This window comes from Amblyraja radiata, chromosome 5 (assembly GCF_010909765.2).
Source record: "Amblyraja radiata isolate CabotCenter1 chromosome 5, sAmbRad1.1.pri, whole genome shotgun sequence".
NCBI classification, from domain to species: domain Eukaryota; kingdom Metazoa; phylum Chordata; class Chondrichthyes; order Rajiformes; family Rajidae; genus Amblyraja; species Amblyraja radiata.
Genome location: NC_045960.1, coordinates 9,077,833 through 9,098,336, shown reverse-complemented (window position 1 = coordinate 9,098,336; position 20,504 = coordinate 9,077,833). Strand labels below are relative to the sequence as shown.

The following is a 20,504-nucleotide window of genomic DNA, read 5'->3' as shown; positions in this document are numbered from 1 at the left end:
CAAAATCAATTGCAGCAGCCAATATTCCAGTCTCGTTCACGGGCTATTGGTGTTGGAATTGGTGTATCGCTGTTGCGTGCACCGAGGTACAGTGAAGTGTTTTGTTTGGCGAGCGATCCAGGCAAATCACACCACACACGAGTACAGCAAGTGATGCAAAGGAGAGATTAAGCGCAGTACACCATAGGTGTGGATACAATGGAAAAGTCTGGGGAAAATTACCTACGAGTCCTGAATATCGACACCAGGCCCATGTCGCAAAGTTTTGAGTCATACATTGAACACAGGACAGTACAGCACAGGAACAGGCCCTTCAGCCCACAATGTCCGTGTCAAACCTAAACCAAGATAAACTATATTTGCAAGGAGATGTTAAGAAATTTTTGCAAAGTAATTAAAAAGAAATAACTGAAATATCATATTTACGTAAATATTCAGACCCTTTGCTATGACACTCAAAATTGAGCTTAGGTTCATCCTGTTTCCACTGATTATCCTTGAGATGTTTCTACAACTTGATTGGAGTCCACCAGTGGTAGATTAAATTGATTGGACATGATTTGGAAAGGCACGCACCTGTCTATATAAGGTCCCACAGTTGACAGTACATGTCAGAGCAAAAACCAAGCTATGAAGAAAAAGGAATTGTCCGTAGACCTCCGAGACAGGATTGTGTCGAGACACAGATCTGGGAAGGATATAAAACAATTTCTGCAGCATTACAGGTCCCGAAGAGCACAGTGGCCTCCGTCATTCTAAAATGGAAGAACTTTGGAACCACCAGGACTCTTCCAAACTGAGCAATCGGGGGAGAAGGGCCTTGGTCAGGGAGGTGACCAAGAACCCGATGGTCACTCTGACAGAGCTCCAGAGTTCCTTTCTGGAGATGGGAGAACCTTCCAGAAGAACAACTATATCTGCATCACTCCACCAATCAGGCCTTTATGGTAGAGTGGCCAGATGGAAGCCACTCCTCAGTGAAAGGCACATGACAGCCCACTTGGAGTTTGCCAAAAGGCACCTAAAGGACTCTTAGTCCATGAGAAACAAGACTCTCTGGTCTGATGAAACCAAGATTGAACTCTTTGGCCTGAATGCCAAGCGTAACGTCTGGAGGAAACCAGGCACCACTCATCACCTGGCCAAGACCATACCTACCATACCTAGTCAGGATCGAGGGAAAGATGAACGGAGCAAAGTACAGAGAGATCCTTCATGAAAACCTGTTCTAGAGCTTTCTGGACCTCAGACTGGGGCGGAGATTCACCTTCCAGTAGGACAATGACCCGAAGCACACTGCCAAGACAACGCAGGAGTGGCTTTGTGACAAGTCTGTGAATGTCCTTGAGTGGCCCAGCCAGAGCCTGGAATTGAACTCGATCGAACATCTCTAGAGGGACTTGAAAATAGGTGTGCATCGATGCTCCCCATCCAACCTGAGGATCTGCAGAGAAAAATGGGAGAAATCACCAAAATACAGGTGTGCCAAGCTTGTAGCATCATAACCATGAAGACTTGAGGCTGTAATCCAGGGGCCGGCAAACTACGCCCTGGGCCGAATGTGATATTTCAGTTATTTATTATTAATTATTTTGCAAAAAATTCTAAACACCTGGTTTTGCTTTCTAATTATGGGGTATTGTGTGTAGATTGATGATAACAAAAATGAATTTAATCCGTTTCAGAATAAGGCTGTAACGTAACAAAATGTGGAAATGGTGAAGGGGTCTGAATACTTTCTGAATGCACTGTATGGTCCCTCTTCCTTCTTCCTTCCCCCTCCAGTCCCTCTTTATTCTCAGCAACCCCCCCCCCCCCCCTCCGCCCCCCACGCCAGGTCCACTTTGTTCACGCCAGCACGTCCTCCACCGGCTGCTGGGACACACGTGGGTGATGCCTCTCCACTCTCACCGACGGCCCCCTTCCTCGTCGATCTCCCTCTCGCTCGACAACGGCTTTCCTCTCCTCGCTCTGCCAGCAGACGGGCCTAGACCTGGACGGCTCCACGTCGACGGCCTGGACCAACACAGCTGCGCAGCGCTGGCCAGGAGCTCCCTACTGCACTGGTGCAGCACTCACCAGGAGCTCCCTGCTGCACTGGTGCAGCACTCACCAGGAGCTCCCTACTGCACTGGCGCAGCGCTCGCTGGGAGCTCCCTACTGCACTGGTGCAGCGTTCATTGGGAGTTCCCTTTTGCAATGGTGCAGCGCTCGCTGAGAGCTCCCCACTCCACTAGTGCAGCACTCGCTGGCAGTTCTGCATTGGTACAGCGCTCGCTGGCAGTTGCCTTCTGCATTGGTGCAGCGCTCGCTGGCAGTTCTGCATTGGTGCAGCACTCGCTGGCAGTTGCCTTCTGCATTGGTGCAGCGCTCGCTGAGAGCTCCCTTCTCATATCGCTCTTCCTTTTGTGGCAAAGCTGGGGTTAATTTGCAAGAAGGTACAAAGCAAATAGCGATGAAAGGCCATCAATCTGAAACAATAGCTCTATTTCTCTCTCCACAGGTACTGCCAGGCGGCTGAGACTTTCCAGATCTTGTATGCGACCAAAAAGCGATATTACCTCAGACCCAGCAAAAGGGACGCAAAGAAAGTAGTCTCTTAAAAACGATCATTGTAAGAAATATTAAGCCAAGTTCCTAAAATAAGATATTTTTCCAAAGTAAAGATTATTTAGTGCTCTGGCATATATAACACAAAAAGCTTCAATGCGTTCTTCGGCTTCTAAACCACACAATGAATGAGAACACACACACTGGAAGACGTGTTTATTTTTGCACACTTTTCTTCCTGTCGTTTCAAATATATTTATTGGGTGACTGAACTGAGGGTTTGCTTTAGAAAGCAGGGGCCTCATAAATCCGCAATATAAAATATACACTGAAAGATATGTAACTTGATTCCAATGTCTACAATATGAAGAAAGACGTGCATTGATGGTGCCATCCACGGCCTGAGAAGTCCCAAAGTGCTTTCTGGTCAATAATATACCTATGAAGTGCTGTCCCTGTCAATCTGGCAGGAACATTAGTTCTGACAAACAGTAATGTGGAAATGGTCAAATAATATGTTATGTAGTGATATTAACAATAATTGAGGAATAAATACTCCCAAGTGTGGCGAGGATAGTGTGTAGAAAGGAACTGCAGATGCTGGTTTAAACCAAAGATAGACCCAATAACTCAGCGGGTCAGGCAGCATCTCTGGAGAGAAGAAAGGCTGACGTTTCGGGTCGGGATACTTCTTCAGACTAGCTTCCCCTGACTCTAGTTTGAAGAAGGGTCTCAACCAGAAACGTCACCCATTCCTTCTCTCCAAAGATGTTGCCCGTCCCGCTGAGTTACTCCTGCATCTTGTGTCTATCTTCGTAGTGAGGATAATTGTCATTTGTTCATCAAAGCAACATCACAGGGTTGCAGATGACATAGCTTTTAACAATCCAGAAACAATACAAGGTGTAACAACTCTACATCGCCATAAGCCAACATCATCAAATACTTGTCCCTCGCCCGACGTTCTTTCTTCTCCCCGCTCCCATCTAACAGAAGATACACTCGATTTAAAATGTGCACCTCCAGACTCCGGAACAGGCGGTAGAGTTACTGCCTTACAGCACCAAAGATCAACATCTTGACTATGGGTGCTTGTCTTACAGAGTTTGTACGTTCTCCCCGTGACCTGTTGCTTTGCGAGATCTTCGGTTTCCTCCCACACTCCAAAGTCGTACAGGTTTGTAGGCTAATTGGCTTGGTATAAATGTAAATCGTCACTAGTTAATGTGCGGGGACCGCTGGGTGACACGGACTCGATGGGCGAAGGGCCTGTTTCCGAGCTGTATCTCTAAACTAAACTAAGCAGGATTTTCCCCTTGGATATCAGGCTTCTAAACAGTCTTCCCTGTCCGATTCACCTCTACCCCATTGCGGACATTGGACTTTGTTTCTGGAACTGGTGCGCTACAATGCTGAGAACTATATCCTGCACTCTGTATCTTCCCCTTTGCTCAATTGTACTGAGTTTAACTTGATTGGATTCATGTATAGTATTATCTGATCTGTTTGGATAGCATACTAAACCAAAGCTTTTCACTGTACCTCGGTACACGTTACAATAATAATCCTAAACCTGAATAACCATAATTCTTTAGCGTTATGCTCCAAGAAAATCCAGCAGACTTTCTCGTCAGTGTAACCCAGCCATACTGTATTTACAATACCACAGTTTAACCCTCTAGATCAATCTACTTGCATGATCTACTGTCCTGGTACACCAATGCACTGTGCTAGACAAGGGTTATGTAATAGGTTGCTTACTGCTATGAGTCAAAGAGTCGTACAGCATGGAAACAGGCCCTTCGGCCCAACTTGTCCATGGTGATCAACATGCCCCACGAAGCTAGTCCATTTTGCCTGCCTTTGGCCCATATCCCTCTAAACCTTTCCTATCTATGTACTTGTCCAAGTGTTGAGCGATACAGCACGGACACAGGCCCTTCAGCCCACTGAGTCCGCACCGACCAGCGATCTACACGCATTAACACAATCCCACACACACTGGAGACAATTTACAATTATACCAAGCCAATTAACCTTCAAGCCTGTACGTCATTGGAGTGTGGGAGGAAACCGGAGCTCCTGGGGAAAACCCATACAGGTCACGGGGAGAACGTACAAACTCCGTACAGATAGACCTGGGTCTCTGGCGGTGCAAAGGGCCTGTCCCACTTTCACGACCTAATTCACAACCTTTTTTTACTCGTGGACATATTTCATCATGCTAGAAAAACGCCCCGACCTACTTGATGCCACGAGTACCTATGACTAGCATCACGACCTGCTACGACCTACCTACGACCTCCTACGACCTATCTACGACCTCGTGACGACCATGCTGTGAGTATGAGTCAAGGGTAAACTTGGCAGAGGTAGAGAATTACGTCGTGAAAGTGTGCCCTTAAGGCAGCAACTCTACCGCTGTGCCATTGTGCTGCCCTTAAAAAGTGTCTTTTAAATGCTGCATTTGTGCCTACCTCAACCACCTCCCCTGGCAGCTCATTCCATATATCCATCACCCTCATATGAGAAAGTTGCACTCAAGTACACTAAACATTATTCCCTTATCATGTATCTAGACGCTGTCAATGGCTCGATTGTAATCATGTATTGTCTTTCTGCTGACTGGATAGCACGCAACAAAAACCTTTAATAAACTAATAAGCTAAAATCCATCTCCTCTCACATCTTGGCTGAATTTCCAGAAATTATTTTTCTTCGCAATTAAGTCTCTATGAAAGGCAAATAGATCTTTTAACGTGCCTAATTTCAGAAATGAAATTAAATGTGTACATATTATTACGAGTTCTGCGCACATAACAGGGAAACAGCTTCCCCCAAATTACATTTAATCTCATTGACCAGGCAGCTATTCCTTGACTCTGCAAAAGTATTTTGTATCTTACCAATCTGGGATCAATTTCTTCGTTTAGAATGGCTTCATTCTTGATCAGTGCAACTCTCTGTGCAAATCTGCAAGTTGATATAGATTCCTGCGAGAGAAAAAAGAATTACTTGTACCATTCAGCAGGCAAACTAAAAGAAGAGTAATGTGCGCGGGCAGTTTGATATTAAGAAGGAGGAGGTGTTGGACTTCTTGAAGAGTATGAAGTGTATAAAACAGAAAGACGGATGTTTTTGTTGTTGAATGATTCAGTCCAAGATATAGCAGGGAAACAGGCCTTTCGGCTCACCGTCCACGCCAACACTAGTTCTATGTTATCACACTTTCGCGTCCACTCCTTACACACTGGGGTACAATTTACAGAGGCTGTAAACCTACAGGGCATTGGGATATGGCAGGAAACTGGAGCACCCGGAGGAAACCCACACAAAAATCTACATTCACAGGGAGCACACAAAGTACGCAACGCAAATAGGAGGAACAGCACCTCATATTTTGTTTGGGCAGCTTACACCCCAGCGGTATGAATATCTACTTCACTAACTTCAAGTAACCCTTGCTTTCTCTCTCTCTCCATCCCTCCCCCATCCTAGTTCTCCGACCATTCTGACTGTCTTCCTAATGACATTTTATCTTTGTATGCCTCGTTGTCACCATCCCCTAACTAACAATGATCTGTTCTACATTTTCCTTGATCTTGTCAGGTTTCACACCTTACACTTCCATATCTCTGTGTCTCACCTCTCCCCTGACTCCCCTAGTCTGAAGAAGGGTCCTGACCCGAAACGTCACCCATTCCTTCCTTCCAGAGATGCTGCCTGTCCCGCTGAGTTACTCCAGCATTTTGTGTCTATCTTCAGTGTAAACAAGCATCTGCAGTTCCTTCCTACACGTACTGACTATCATTGGCTGTAAGCCATTGATCTCCATATTATCTATACGTCTCTACACAATGCATTACTTTCCCATGTCCCAATGAGACTTGCAGATATTCTGATCTATCCCAAATCAACACCTTCTCCACATTAATCAACCCTGGTTAGACAACTTTTATTCATTCCTGGGAAGTAGAGAATTTTAAGGAGATGAGGAGGAATCTTTACTCAGAGGGTGGTGAATCTGTGGAATTCTTTGCCACAGAAGGCTGTGGAGGCAGTCAATGGATATTTTTAAGGCAGAGATAGTCCGGGTGTCAGGGGTTATGGGGAGAGACAGATAGATCAGCGGAGTAGACGATGGCCGAATGGCCTAATTCTGCTCCTATTACTTTTGACCTTACGAGAGGCAACATCAACATTTACTGACCTAAAAATGAGGTACTGAAGAGGGACCCGACCCGAAACGTCTACTATCCAGAGATGCTGCCTGACCGACTAAGTTACTCCAGCACTTTGTGTCTTTTTAAGAGTCCATTGATGAATAGGACGTTTCATATCCAGGCCAGTCTGGGTAGAACTGTTAATGATACTAGCTTTTATGGCCGTCTCATGATGGTCATTTCTTTTGATGGGCCGTTGCATTAGATGGCTGTTTCTTGATCTCATCACTGCTAGAAATATCATATCAAATGTGATTTATCATTGAAATTCTCCATTGACTCCCCTTAACTCAGTAAGTGTGTGAGGGTGAGAGTTGCAGAATTTTAACTGCGTTTTAACTGCATTATGTGCGACAAGCTTTCTAACATCACCGCTATAAACTCAATCAAACAATTAACTTGGTTGCCCTCTGTTTCCGACTCTTTGTTCCTGAGGGAACAATTTCTTTCCATATTAGAACTTAGAAATGTACAGACACAAAATGCTGGAGTAACTGAGCGGGACAGGCAGCAGCTATTCCTTCTATCCAGAGATGCTGCCTGTCCTACTGAGTTACTCCATTGTCAACTATTACTTTACTATTACTATGAACATTAACAAAAGTATATAGGGCCTGTCCCATTTAACGATTTTTTCGGCGACTGCGGCATCATTGACTGACGTATCAGGTCACCGCAAAATTTGCGGCGTGACGCGAGGTGATGACGTATTGACGTGCGGTGTTTTTTCAAGTGTCGCAACATTTTTTTTGTGGCCGCTGGATTTTGAAATATTCCAAATCTTTTGGCGACCCTGATATGACGCCGGCAGTCGCCGAAAAATTGTCAATGGGACAGGCCCTTAACATTACTCCTGAGTTACTCACCAGCATGTGCAGTTCATTCTTATACATTAGAAAAATGCATCACAGGAACAGGCCCTTCAGCCCACAATATCGGTACTGAACACAGTCCAAGATAAACTAATCTCCTCTGCCTGCACATGATGCAGATCCCTCCATTCCCTGTACATCCTGGCCTATCTAAAAGGCTTTTAAACGCCACTATCGTATCTGACTCCACCATTATCTCTGGCAACTCATTTCAGGCAGGCACCACCCTCCGTGTAAAAAACATGCTCCACACATCACCCTTAAACTTTCTAATTTCCTTCCGATGGCCATTTCTTGCTCATCACTGCTAGAAATATCACATGTAGAGGAAGGAACTGCAGATGTTGGTTTACACCGAAGAAAGACACAAAATGCCGGAGTAATTCAGCGGGACAGGCAGCATCTCCGGATAGAAGGAATGGGTGACGTTTCAGGTCGAGGCTCTTCTTCAGGGTCTCGACCCGAAACATCAACCATTCGTTCTACCTAGAAATATCATATGTCCATTTTTAGCTGGAATCTGAAGGGGGAGTGGAGGAAGGGAAGGGTTCTAATCTCTAATATATTTTGAATATATTAATAAGCATACATCCCATAGGGTTCCCTTTAATCCATCTTTTGAGCCAGGCAGGCCACTCCATATTTCAACATGAACCAAAGAGCAAAATCTGGTCTTTTTTCTTATTCTGTACTTACAGCAAAGCATCAGAATCAGACACTTTCACAATTTCCAATAAAATCACCAGATCCTCGAAATTAACCCAACCAGCAATAAGAGAAGTAAATCACGGCAATATAAAAGTAGACAGAGGAGCATACAGTTCTAATAAATACCTTGCGATGTAATTGAGAACCATGGGAATGTCTCCAGATTTTTACATGCTAATTAAAAGCCGTTAAAACTTAAGACAAAGTCAAAGCAACAAAGATGGAGACGACATATCATATGGTTCATTTTCTAAATAAAGCCGGAATTAGCAGTCGTGCAGCAGAAAGTAAGAGAGTAAGTAGTGAGCAGAGTTACATTCACACATCTCCAGAGATGCTGCCTGTCCTGCTGAGTTACTCCAGCTTTTTGTGCTTATCTTCAGTTTAAACCAGTATCTGCAGTTTCTTCCCACACATTTATTTCTCCTCTATGCTCCCTTTTCCCATATTATCCCCATACATTTGTTTGTTAGATAAACAGTATGGAAACGGGCCCTTCTGCTCACCGAGTCCACGACGACCATTGATCACCCGTTCATGAGGGGCGATTTTAGAGAGGCCAATTCATCGATTAATGGTACTTTATTGTCACATGTACTGGGAGCATATTGTACTGGACAGGCGCTCCTGGAGGAAATCCATGCAGGAAGGAGCTGCACGTCATGAATCGGAGCTACGCCGTGTCGCAGAGACAAAGTGACAGCACCGTAAGGAGAGAGAGAAGGGGGCTCGACGACTACCAACCGCCAGTCTCCACTGCCCACGTTGCACCAAGGTGTGTGGATCGCAGATCGGCCTCTGCAGACCCACAAGTAGACGATCCTATGGAGAGGAGATGACAGTCATACTCCTTACGCGTGACCATTGATGATGATGACTGAGGTACACAGTGAAATTCCTTTTTGTATTCAGTTCAGCACAAGTACTACTGTACATAAGTACGTCTTAGATACAGTACAAATGTATAGAAATGAGGAAAAGTGTACGAGTTGCCAGGTTTGGTGCCATTTTTAATTAACCTACATATCCATACGTCTTCGGGTTGTGGGAGGAAACCAGAGCACAGGGAGAATGTGCGGTCACAGGGAGAACGTGCAAATTCCACAGAAACATTTATTTCTCCAAAATGCCTCCTTTTCTCATACTATTCCCGTACATGTTGCTTTAGAGAAACAGCATAGAAACAGGCACTTTGGCCCACCGTGTCCACGCCGACCATCGATCACCTGAGGTCAACATGGAACCCTGGTGTCTGGCACTGTGTGGCAGCGGCTCTACCGGTTGCACCGCTGTGCCACCCTTGTACGGAACAATGGAGGACTTGGCAGGGGGGGATCGCCGTGAGGGCAGGGGGGAGGAAGCACAGGGGGACCCAGTGTGGGGATCGGAGGGGTGTGGTGGGAAACAAAGGGAAACTTGGCGCGGGGTACTTTATAACTATGTCGGCACCCTTTATGTAGCGACTCTTTGCATACCTTGGGTATGCAAAATAAATAATTTCACTGTGACTTGTAACATGTGACAATAAAGTATTCATTTATTCATTCATTCATGGTTGTTTGCAGCTCGGTTCCTGCACATTATCTGCTTCAGGTCCTGATAAGATGTGCCTCTTTCCATGCTTATCTCCTCAGTCTTAAGTTTTTAATCTATTCTTTATATTTTCACAGTGCATGAACGCCTTCCAGCATTTTTTACAATCTGGAACATCTCATCATTTTTTTATCCATCGTAAACAAGTTCATTGTGAATTAAGGAGCTGTGATCTGGACAGAGTGAGATGCAGCAGCACTACTTGCATCCAGTTAAGGTTACCTCTAAGAATAGTTGGAGATTATATGAGAGAGTGTACATAACAGTCTGGCAGCGGGAGCAGGGAACTGCGTGCAACTTTAATTTCAAGGCATCAAGACAATTAAAGATGAATATCACAATGGGGGATAAAAATCTCAAAATCCATCCAAACCAACAAGCAGCTCCTGCCAAGGCTGAATAGCAGGATCCAAGAAGTCGCAGAGAGAATGAAAGGTCAAGTCTTAGGGATTTTCTCCAAACACATGACACGCAGCCAAATTTGATAGCAGCTGAAGTCACCGCGTTCATTAGAACGTAGGACACAGAGCATGCAGTGCAGGAAGTTGCCCTTCGACCCACAATGTGTGTGCCAGGCTAGCTCTCATCTGCCTGCACATGATCCATATCCCTCACTCCCCTGCATATCCAAAAGTCTCTGAAATGCCGCCATGGTGTATCTGCCTCCACCACCACCCCCAGCAGCACATTCCAGCCACTCACCATTCCCTGTGTAAAATACTTGCTCCGCACATCTCCATTAAACATTGCCCTTCTCACCTTAAAGATACACCCTTTCGTATTTGATATTTCCATCCTGAGAAGAAGGTTCTGACTGTCTACCCTCTCTATGCCTCTCACAATTTTATATACTTCAATCAGGTCTCCCCTCAAGCAGAGAAAACACGCCACCTGCCCTACAGTACCTGATTTACAACTTTTCAGTTTGTCATTGTGTGTGCCAACTTTATACTTGCAGTAAGGAGCTCAGTATTCCGTCCGTCCTCACAAAAGGCCTGCATGGTGGCGCAGCGGTAGAGTTGCTGCCTCACAGCTCCAGAGACCCAGGTTCCATCCCGACTACGAGTGCTGACTGTACGGAGTGTGTACCTTCTCCCCTTGACCTGCGTGGGTTTTCCCATCTGCGTGACTCACCCCATTCCTTCTCTACAGAGATGCTGCCTGTCCCGCTGAGTTATTCCAGCATTCTGTGTCTATCTTCGGTATAAACCAGCATCTGCTGTTCCTTCCGACACACTATCTGCTGCTGGTGATGATGGTGGTGGTGGAGACAAATACGATACGGGCATGTAAGAGGCTTTTAGACAGGTAGGGAATAGAGGGACATGAACCACTTTCAGGTAGAAGAGACTAGTTTAACTTGGCCTCATGTTTGGCAAAGACATTGACGGCCGAAGGGTCTGTTCTGTACTGTTCTATATTGTAAGGCTGACATCTACAGATATTGGTGTTCATATCCATGGAAAAAATGGAATTGTGACCGAGGATCAGCCACAGGAGACAGAGAAGATTTCCTTCGCTCCATAGATGCTGCTGCACCCGCTGAGTTTCTCCAGCTTTTTTGTGTACAAGAGAAGATTATAGGTTGTGTGTAGTACTCCTGCTTCCTATTCTTACGCCGTGTTTACAGAGAACTCCCACAGTCATGACTTCCTTTCTTTGCAAATGTGTTATCCAAAACCTCTTTGTATATTTCTGCCAAACATCATCTGTCGTGGACAGCAGGAATAGTAATATTTGGGCTGGAGTCTCCAAAGCCATGTAAAATTGGGCCGCAGTCAGACTATTAAAATACTGGGTCAAGTTAATTCCCACCAATGCCCTCGTATAAAATGTGCAGGAGTTATAGATCTACAGCTGCACCGCAGAAAGCATTTTATCGGGATGCGTCACGGCTTGGTTTGGGATCAGCTCTTTCCAAGACCGCAAGAAATTGCAGAGAATTGTGGACGCAGCCCAGACCATCACACAAACCAACCTCCCTTCCATTGACTCCATCTACACCTCATGCTGCCTCGGCAAGGCCAGCAGCATCATCAAGGACGTGTTGCACCCTGGCCACTCCCTCTTCTCCCCTCTCCCATCAGCAAAAGGTACAGAAGTGTGAAAACGCACACCTCCAGATTCAGGGACTTTCTTCCCAGCTGTTATCAGGCAATGGAATCATCCTACCACAACCAGAGAGCAGTGCTGAACTACCAGCTACCTCTTTGGTGACCCTCGGACTAGCTTTGATCGGAATTTACTGGCTCTCTTATTCTCTTATCATGTATCTGTACACTGTGAACGGCTCGATTGTAATCATGTATTGTCTTTCTGCTGACTGGTTAGCACGCAACAAAAGCTTTTCACTGTACCTCAGTACACGTGACAATAAACTAAATTCAACTAACTGGCATGGTTCGGGAGGCCACTCATTTTGCCTGGAGTCAGAGAGCGACAGTCTATGAAGCCAACACCTGTAATCCAGAGATGTTGTCTGTCCCGCTGAGTTACTCCAGCTTTTTGTGTATATCTTCGATGTAAACCAGCATCTGCAGTTCTTTCCTGCACCTCTAATCTAATCCATTTTTAAAGCAACTGAGATTAGCCTGAGACTTGAAGGAATTGTTGACGAGATGTGGGCAGTTATCATAGCTCCACTCAATTATACATTGCTTGGATCGACACATACCACACAAAAGAGAAACATATTCTGCTGGCGAGATCACATTCCAGGCATGGACCTCAGTTCTGAACTCCATGTTTGTCATCCATGAAGCCAGTATCCCTTTCCCTTCTGGGTATTTGCTGAGACCAATGAGCCAATGAGACACAAACCAACCTGACATCCTGGTTGCTAAACACATTAATTCTCCTTCCCATTCCCACACAGACCTTTCTGTCCTTGGTCTACTCCATTGTCAGAGTGAGGTTCAACGCAAATTGGAGGAACAGCATCTCATATTTCGCTTTGGCAGCTTACAGCCCAGTGGTATGAATATTGATTTCTCTCACTTCAGGTAGCCCCAGCATTCCCTCTGTCTCTATCCCTCCCCCACCCAAGTCGCACCAGCTTCTTATTTTCACCCAACAAACAGCTAACAACGGCCTGTTCCCTTTATCATCGTCACTTTTTTGCAAATCTTTCATTCATTGTTCTTCATCTCTCCACATCATCGTCTATATCTCTCATTTCCCTTATCCCTAACCAGTCTGAAGAATGGTCTCAACCAGAAACGTCACCCATTCCTTCTCTCCAGAGATGCTGCCTGTCCCACTGAGTTACTCCAGCTTTTTGTGCCTATCTTCAGACCAATGCATTCCAGGCACACCACAGCAAGCTTTTGCATCAGCAGTCCTTGTCCATTTGCCTCATTGACGTGGAAAGGGCAGGCGGAGGTTCGGCAAGTTCACAAGGAGATCCCCACTTACCGAATTGTGAAAGGCCTGGATAGATTGGATGTGGAGAGGATATTTCCACTAGTGGGAGAGTCTAGGACTAGAGGTCTCACCCTCAGAATTAAAGGACCTTCCTTTAGGAAGGAGATGAGGAGGAATTTCTTTGGTCAAAGGGTGGTGAATCTGTGGAATTCTTGGCAGAAGGCTGTGGAGGCCGTCAATGGGTATTTTTAAGGCGGAGATATATAGATTCTTGATTAGTACAGGTGTCAGGGGTTATTGGGAGAAGGCAGGAGAATGGGGTTAAGAGGGAGAGCCATGATTAAATGGCGGAGTAGACATGATGGGCCAAATGGCTAAATTCTGCTCTATCATATGGCCTTATGACCTTATGACCCAGATTTACGAGGATGTTGCCAGGATTCAGGGGCCTGAGCTATAGAGAGAGGTTGAGCAGGCTAGGACTATTCCTTGGAGCGCAGGAGGATGAGGGGTGATCTTTATGGAAGTGTACAAAATCATGAGAGGAATAAATCGGGAAAATATAGTCTTTTGCTCGGAACAGAAGAATCAAAAACCAGAGGACAGGGGTTTAAGATGAGGTGGGGGGGGGGGGGGGGGATAGATTTAATAGGAACCTGAAGGGTGGTGGGTGTATGGAATGAATTACCAGAGGAGGTAGATGAGATAGGGACTATCGCAACATTGAAGAAACACTTAAATTGGTAAATGGATAAAACAGGTTTAGAGTGATATGGGCCAAACGCAGGCAAGTGGGACTAGTGTAGATGGGACGTTGGTTGGTGTGGGCAAGTTTGGCCGTAGGGCTTGTTTCCACGCTGTATGAATATAACTCTAAATTTTAGATTTCCTAATTATTCATTAAGAAGGATTTAAATCATGAAAACAAATGGCACATATTAGACATGTAGTGCTGGAGTAACTCTACGAGTCAAGCATCATCTCTGGAGAAAATAGGTAGATATTTCAGGTCTGGACCCTACTTCAGACTGCTGCAAACTGTGGAAGGGTCCCGATTCGAAACTTCACCTATCCATGTTCTCCAGAGATGTTGTCTTACCCACTGAGTTACTCCAGCACTTTGTATGTCTTTTTGTAAATCAGCTTCTGCAGTTCCTAGTGTCTCCAGATCACAGGTTAGTTTATTGTCATATAAACCAAAGTGCAATGAAATTCCTAATTCGCAATGAGAGATTAAACAGTATACATACAGTTATGATAAATACAATGAGTGCAAAACAGCAGAATGGTGCAAGATTTTACTTCGGAGTCACGTGAGTGACTACGTGAAGAAGGCCGTCAGCCCGCATGCGCGTCATATCGCTACACGCATTGCAACGAGTCACAGCAGGGGGAACGACGTTCCCCTAGTGGAGAATTTGAAAGTCGGGAGCAGCAGGTAAGAGACTCTGCGTTCCTTCCACTTACCTTTTAGGTGGAGACATGGACCGGTTCCATGAAGGCTGCGGAAAACAGGCGGGGGAGAACCGCGGAGTGCGGGCAGCCGGCAGCAGCAGCAACGGCACGCAAAACTTCCAGCTGTGCCCGACTTCGCTCCCGCACCAGCAAAATTCACTTCTCGGCCGGGCGGGAAGCGAAGCAAAAGACGTCCCATATGCCAGTCTCAAGCGAGTCTGGCTTGGAGCAGTCGCTGGAGGGACCAGTGCTGTAAGTACCGGGGTTGGTCCGAGGGGTCCCTACGGCAGCCGGGAGCGGCCAGTGCTGAGGGCATTGGAGCCGGTCTGACCGGCTGCAAAACGACCGCAGAGGGACCAGTGCCGTGAGCACCGAGGTCGGTCCCAGCGGTTTAAGATTAACGCGCAGCCGGGAGCGGCCAGTGCTGAGGCATTGGAGCCGGTTTGACCGGCTGCGGAACTACCGCAAGGGACCAGTGCCATGAGCACCGGGGTCGGCCCGAGCGGTTGAAGCTAACGGGCATTGGAGCCGGTTTGACCGGCTGCGGAACTACCGCGAGGGACCAGTGCCCGTGAGCACCGGGGTCGGCCCGAGCGGTTGAAGCTAACGGGCATTGGAGCAGGTTTGACCAGCTGGAGAACAACCGCAAGTGACCAGTGCCCGTGAGCACCGGGGTCGGCGGTTGCTCAAGGAGATCCTCCGTGGCAGACTCCGGGAGATGGAGGCTGCCACAGTGGGCAACCAATAAGCCCCACAGCGGTACCCCTCGGGGGCTGCACAGTGTCTCTTCCTCATCAGAGGAGAACACGGAGGATCAGTTCTGGGCAGACCCTGAACGGGCCGCAGAACTACTCACCCCCAGCAGACCCTCCGTGGCAGACTCCGGGAGATGGAGGCTGCCACAGTGGGCAACTAGTAAGCCCCACAGCGGTACCCCTCGGGGGATGCAGAGTGTTTTTTCCTCATCAGAGGAGAACACGGAGGATCAGTTCTGGGCAGACCCTGAACGGGCCGCAGAACTACTCACCTCCAGTGAGTCTGGGGTGAAAGGAAACATGTTGGAACTCCCTGAGGGACGCCCAGGCCAACGGTGTGCGGGTGGCTCAGTGCCCGTGAGCACTGCACCGCGCTGGAATTGCAGTTGCAGCGCCGCAGGGAAGTACTGACGGCACAGGGGCCGTGAACACTGCACCGCGTTGGCACTGCAGGACCTACACCTGGGAGAACATACCTCGTTGGAGGGATGCAGGTCCAAGAAGAAAGCCTCTAGTGGGTAAGTCCCGTGGCAGCACCTTTTTACAGGGCTGTAGCTCACTTCTATTACTACAGGGAAGTGCTTGAGGGAATGACAGATCCAGGAGATGAAAGCAGCACCTTCTATAGGGCTATATCATGCTTTCTCCCTCCCCAGCAGACTCTTCTATCAGAAGAATGCTGGGGTCAAGTCCTGGACCAGTAATAGATATATTGCTGTAACTATGAGGTGATGCCATTCTTAGTCACCAAGTCATAGAGTGCATTATTGGTCATTTCCTGATAGAAATACAGGAATTATATGTTGAGATGAAGGATTTAGCAGGCCAAACTTGATGGCGTATTCCATCCTCATCTGGCAGTCACAAGGGAGTGTCTGTTTTATGTTTCAGGGGAAATCAACAGGGATAAGTTAAAGCTAACTGGGGAAGGTCTATTAACCAGATTAGAAGCTAGCATAGACCACGTGGCTTGCTATCAACTGGTGGGGCTAACATTAGCCATAGCTGTCGCTGGCCACCGAGGATTGTAAATCGATGAATTTGCTAACCATTTATTTATGCTCCTGGAACATCCAACCGGGATTGACGCGGGCCTGCGTTAACCCCAAACCTCCAAGCAAAACCCTTTATTTGGAGGTGACCCAGCTAGAAGGTCAAGGAGTTGGACGATGAAGTCAATCTGGAGCTCACCTAGACGTCCAAACATCGTCCTCAAAGGTATCGCCTTATGCTGGAAGATGTATACACCCACAACACACGGCCTCGGGGATCCAGAAGGAAACAGAAACCCACTGGTAACTAAGGAAGTCTGGTTCTTACTAAATTAAGGCAGGAAGAAGGTTGGTTCACATGGCAGTGACTTTGCCGTAAGGAAGGGTACAGCCTTAAGGGATGCTTGCAGGGAACTAAACCATCCACCAGACTGGGAGTAGAATATTGGCATTAGGGGCTGTGTGTGCCAGCCACATGATATCGTGACCTTTACATAATCAAATTACTGAGCGCAAACACGCGTCACTCAATAATTTATGGATCATTCTGACAGACCAATGAAGCAACCAACAGAGGCCACTATGGTACTAAAAGGTGGAACATACATTCACCATTAACACGGTCAATATGTTAGTAACTTTACCAAGAGATAAAGCCGCAGCCCTACAGGAGGACTGCAGCAAGCTTCTTAACACCAACAGACCCTCCATTAGACGGGTAGCCCGGATAAATGGGGAAGATTGTGGCTACATTCCTGGCCACACAATTTGGGCCATTACATTATCAAAATTTGCAAAGATCAAAAATTAGAGCACTCAAATTTAACAAGGGTCATTTTGATAGGCCTATGGAGCTACCTACAGAAGCTATAATTGAACTACAGTGGTGGGAACATAACATTAGGTATTGCTCCAACCCAATCATCATTGACAACCCGTCTATGGTATTACAAACAGATGCCAGCGCCATTGGTTGGGGAGCCACTAATTCTGTTTCTAGTTGTGGAGGGAGGTGGAAGACAGTGGAGGTGGCATATATATTAATTATATGGGTGGAAATATATCGACATCTTGTGATCAATTGGCAAAATTAATTTGGCAATGGTGTATCCAAAGAAACATTTGGATATCGGCAACATACCTACCAGGGAAGCTAAATTCAGTGGCAGACACCAGGTCACGCAAATTTAACGAAACACGGAATGGATGTTAAATAAAAAAGTATTTGCTGAAATTACAGCAAAATATGGTACGCCAGATATTGATTTTTTTTGCATCCAGGTTTAATCACCAACTACCAAGGTATGTGTCCTGGGAACCAGACCCTGGGGCAGAAGCTACAGATGCTTTCTCACTGCATTGGGGGAAATGGTGTTTTTATGCATTTCCTCCGTTCTGCCTCATCAATCGGATACTAAGGAATTCAACAAGATTCGGCATCTGGGATTCTCATAGTACCCGATTGGCCTACTCAACCGTGGTTTCAGTTATACAGGGGATGGTGTTACAACCATGTTCCCTTACTGGACATAGCCAAAATTTACTAATTCATCCAGTGACTGAGGGCAGTCACCCATGCCATAAGAATATGGATTTGTTGATTTGTAGAGTCTGAAAGACCCACTACACGGCATGGGGCTGTCAGACAGGACTATGAATCCCATCACATCAGCACAAAGACTGTCAACACAAAAGCAGTACCTCGGACATATCAAGAAATGGGGCAAATACTGCTTTGACAACAACCTAAACCAAAGAGCCAAGAACATTCCGGCCGTATTGGAATTTCTAACAAGCCTCCATTGTGATAAACGATTGGGCTACAGTGCCATTCGTAATATCACACAAGTTTTTGTATGGGTGTGTTCAAAAATTGCTAACGATACCTTTCTCCCAATACTCAAGGCAGTTGTGAAGCATGGACTCGTTCCACGGCATGAGGTCACAGAGCTTTGAAATCTTCACGTAGTCACTAACGTGACTCCGAAGTAAAATAGTAAGATTAAACGAGAACTTACCAGTTTGAAGTTTGATCTGTATTTTATGAGGAGGAACGTTGAGGGAATACGTGCCCTCCGCTCCCACCCTCCTATGATCATATCAAAAACTGGTATCTCTTTGATAATCTTACTATGTTAGGTCATTATAGTTTCTGTGACCTCACACCGCTGCTTTGAAGAATGACACGCATGCGTTGGAAGCGGGTTCTTCACGTATTCCCTCAACGTTCCTCCTCATAAAATACAGATCAAACTTCAAACTGGTAAGTTCTCGTTTAATTTTACTATTTTACTTCGGAGTCACGTGAGTGACTACGTGAAGAAGGCCGTCAGCCCGCATGCGCGTCATTACGTCTACCGCATTGCGCAATGACTGACTGCTCCTTCCAGCGGTAAGTTTAAACCTGCAGGTAAGTTTAAAACTTATTTCTAGGTTTTGTTTTTTGTGTTGCAGGAAGCTCTTTACAGAGTTTTCCTGCTGGATTTGGGGCGAAGTCGGACGGGCCGTAGGGAAACCAGTTATGGACCGTGGGGAGATCCCGGTCCGGAACGCGGAAGCGCGGGTAGCCGGTGGCCGTCGGGTTCGCTACCTAAGCCGCTGACAATGGGGTCAGCGACTCCTGGACCGCTATGGTGCCCCAGGAACGGGGTAAAACCACGAGGAAGTTGGTCATGTCTTGGGACTTGGCGAGTCAGGAGGGTTCCCCTCCTTCAATGGGTAGTGTCTGCAGACGTCTAAACCCACATGGAGCACCTGATGGAGAGGTGCTCCACAATGATATACTCCAAAGGAGGGAGTTATCAGCGCGGGTCTCCTCGGGGCCCGCTGCAGCGGCACCTGTTTCAGGGCTGCACAATGTCTCCCTCTCTGAAGAGGGGAGCATTCAGGGTCAGTTTCAGTCTAACAGAGTAAAAATCATGATATAGGTCTACAGGAGGGACCATGTCAGCGCAGGTATCCTCAGGGGCCTGCGGCAGCACCTGTTTTCAGGGCTGCCTACGAATCTCCCTCTCTGTGGAGGGGAGTGCGAGGAAATACTCACAAGCGAAGGAGTTACTGCCGGAAGAATTGGTTCCAGCCATTGGCAGAAAACCCGGAAGGGGCCAGAGTTCCCCTCACACTACAAGTGCCGGCCGTGAACAGCGCTATCAGCGGTGATGAAACCAGCCGCCGAATCTTCTCTTCAGGTAAGACTTATCCAACAGGTATACCTGGATGAGGAAGCAAAAGCTGGCGGACTGATCAAGGTATCGACGATACATCGTTTCGGCGACGACACACCCCACGCCTCATCGGCGGTAAGCAGTTCACTGAAGCTGGTGGCAGCTTGAAAGCTGGGTAGAGGTCTTTCAGGCCAAGGTCCAAGCCGGTCTCAGGAAATATGGAATCCACATACAATACCATTCCTACTCTCCAATCAAGGACGGGAATAGAACCCACTTCAGGGGCCTTTGGGCTTACCATAAGACCACCGGTAACCACGGGGGTAGATGGGTCTGGTTCTCCCGAAACATGGGGTATGTGGACCATTTACAAGTTGGTAATATTTACACTTGTTTTTAGTACAAATGACAATGATAACATGAGATTCAGATCAGTTATATACTAAAATGATAACATGTGATTTTGTTATTATTGCAGTATGCAAGGGTACCAAGCATGTCTTGGAATTGGGGCCAGAGTTACGGCCAGGATTGCCTTCCGAGACAAGCTCGGAAATATGGCCAGAGTTGGCTTTCGAGGCAGGCTCAGTATTACGGCCAGGATTGCCTTCCGAGACGAGCTCGGAAATATGGCCAGAGTTGTCTTTCGAGGCAGGCTCAGTATTATGGCCAGGATTATCTTTCGAGACAGGCTCGGGAATCTGGCCAGAGTTGGCGTTCAAGGCAGGCACGGATTTATGGCAGGCGTGGCCTGTTCATTGTGAAAGATGATGTCGGTTCTTAATTGATTTAACTCGCATGTGCAACATAGACTTTTCAGTATATGGAA

The 20,504-nt window shown here is 46.7% G+C and overlaps 1 protein-coding gene across 1 annotated transcript in view; it reads right to left on the bottom strand.

Moving 5' to 3' along the window:
- Positions 1 to 20,504, bottom strand: part of kif6 (kinesin family member 6) — a 548,981-nt gene that overhangs the window by 393,006 nt on the left and 135,471 nt on the right. The window contains exon 9 of the mRNA XM_033020572.1: positions 5,457 to 5,543. Within this exon, the coding sequence (XP_032876463.1) occupies positions 5,457 to 5,543 (87 nt within the window). The remainder of the gene's footprint in view (positions 1 to 5,456; positions 5,544 to 20,504) is intronic.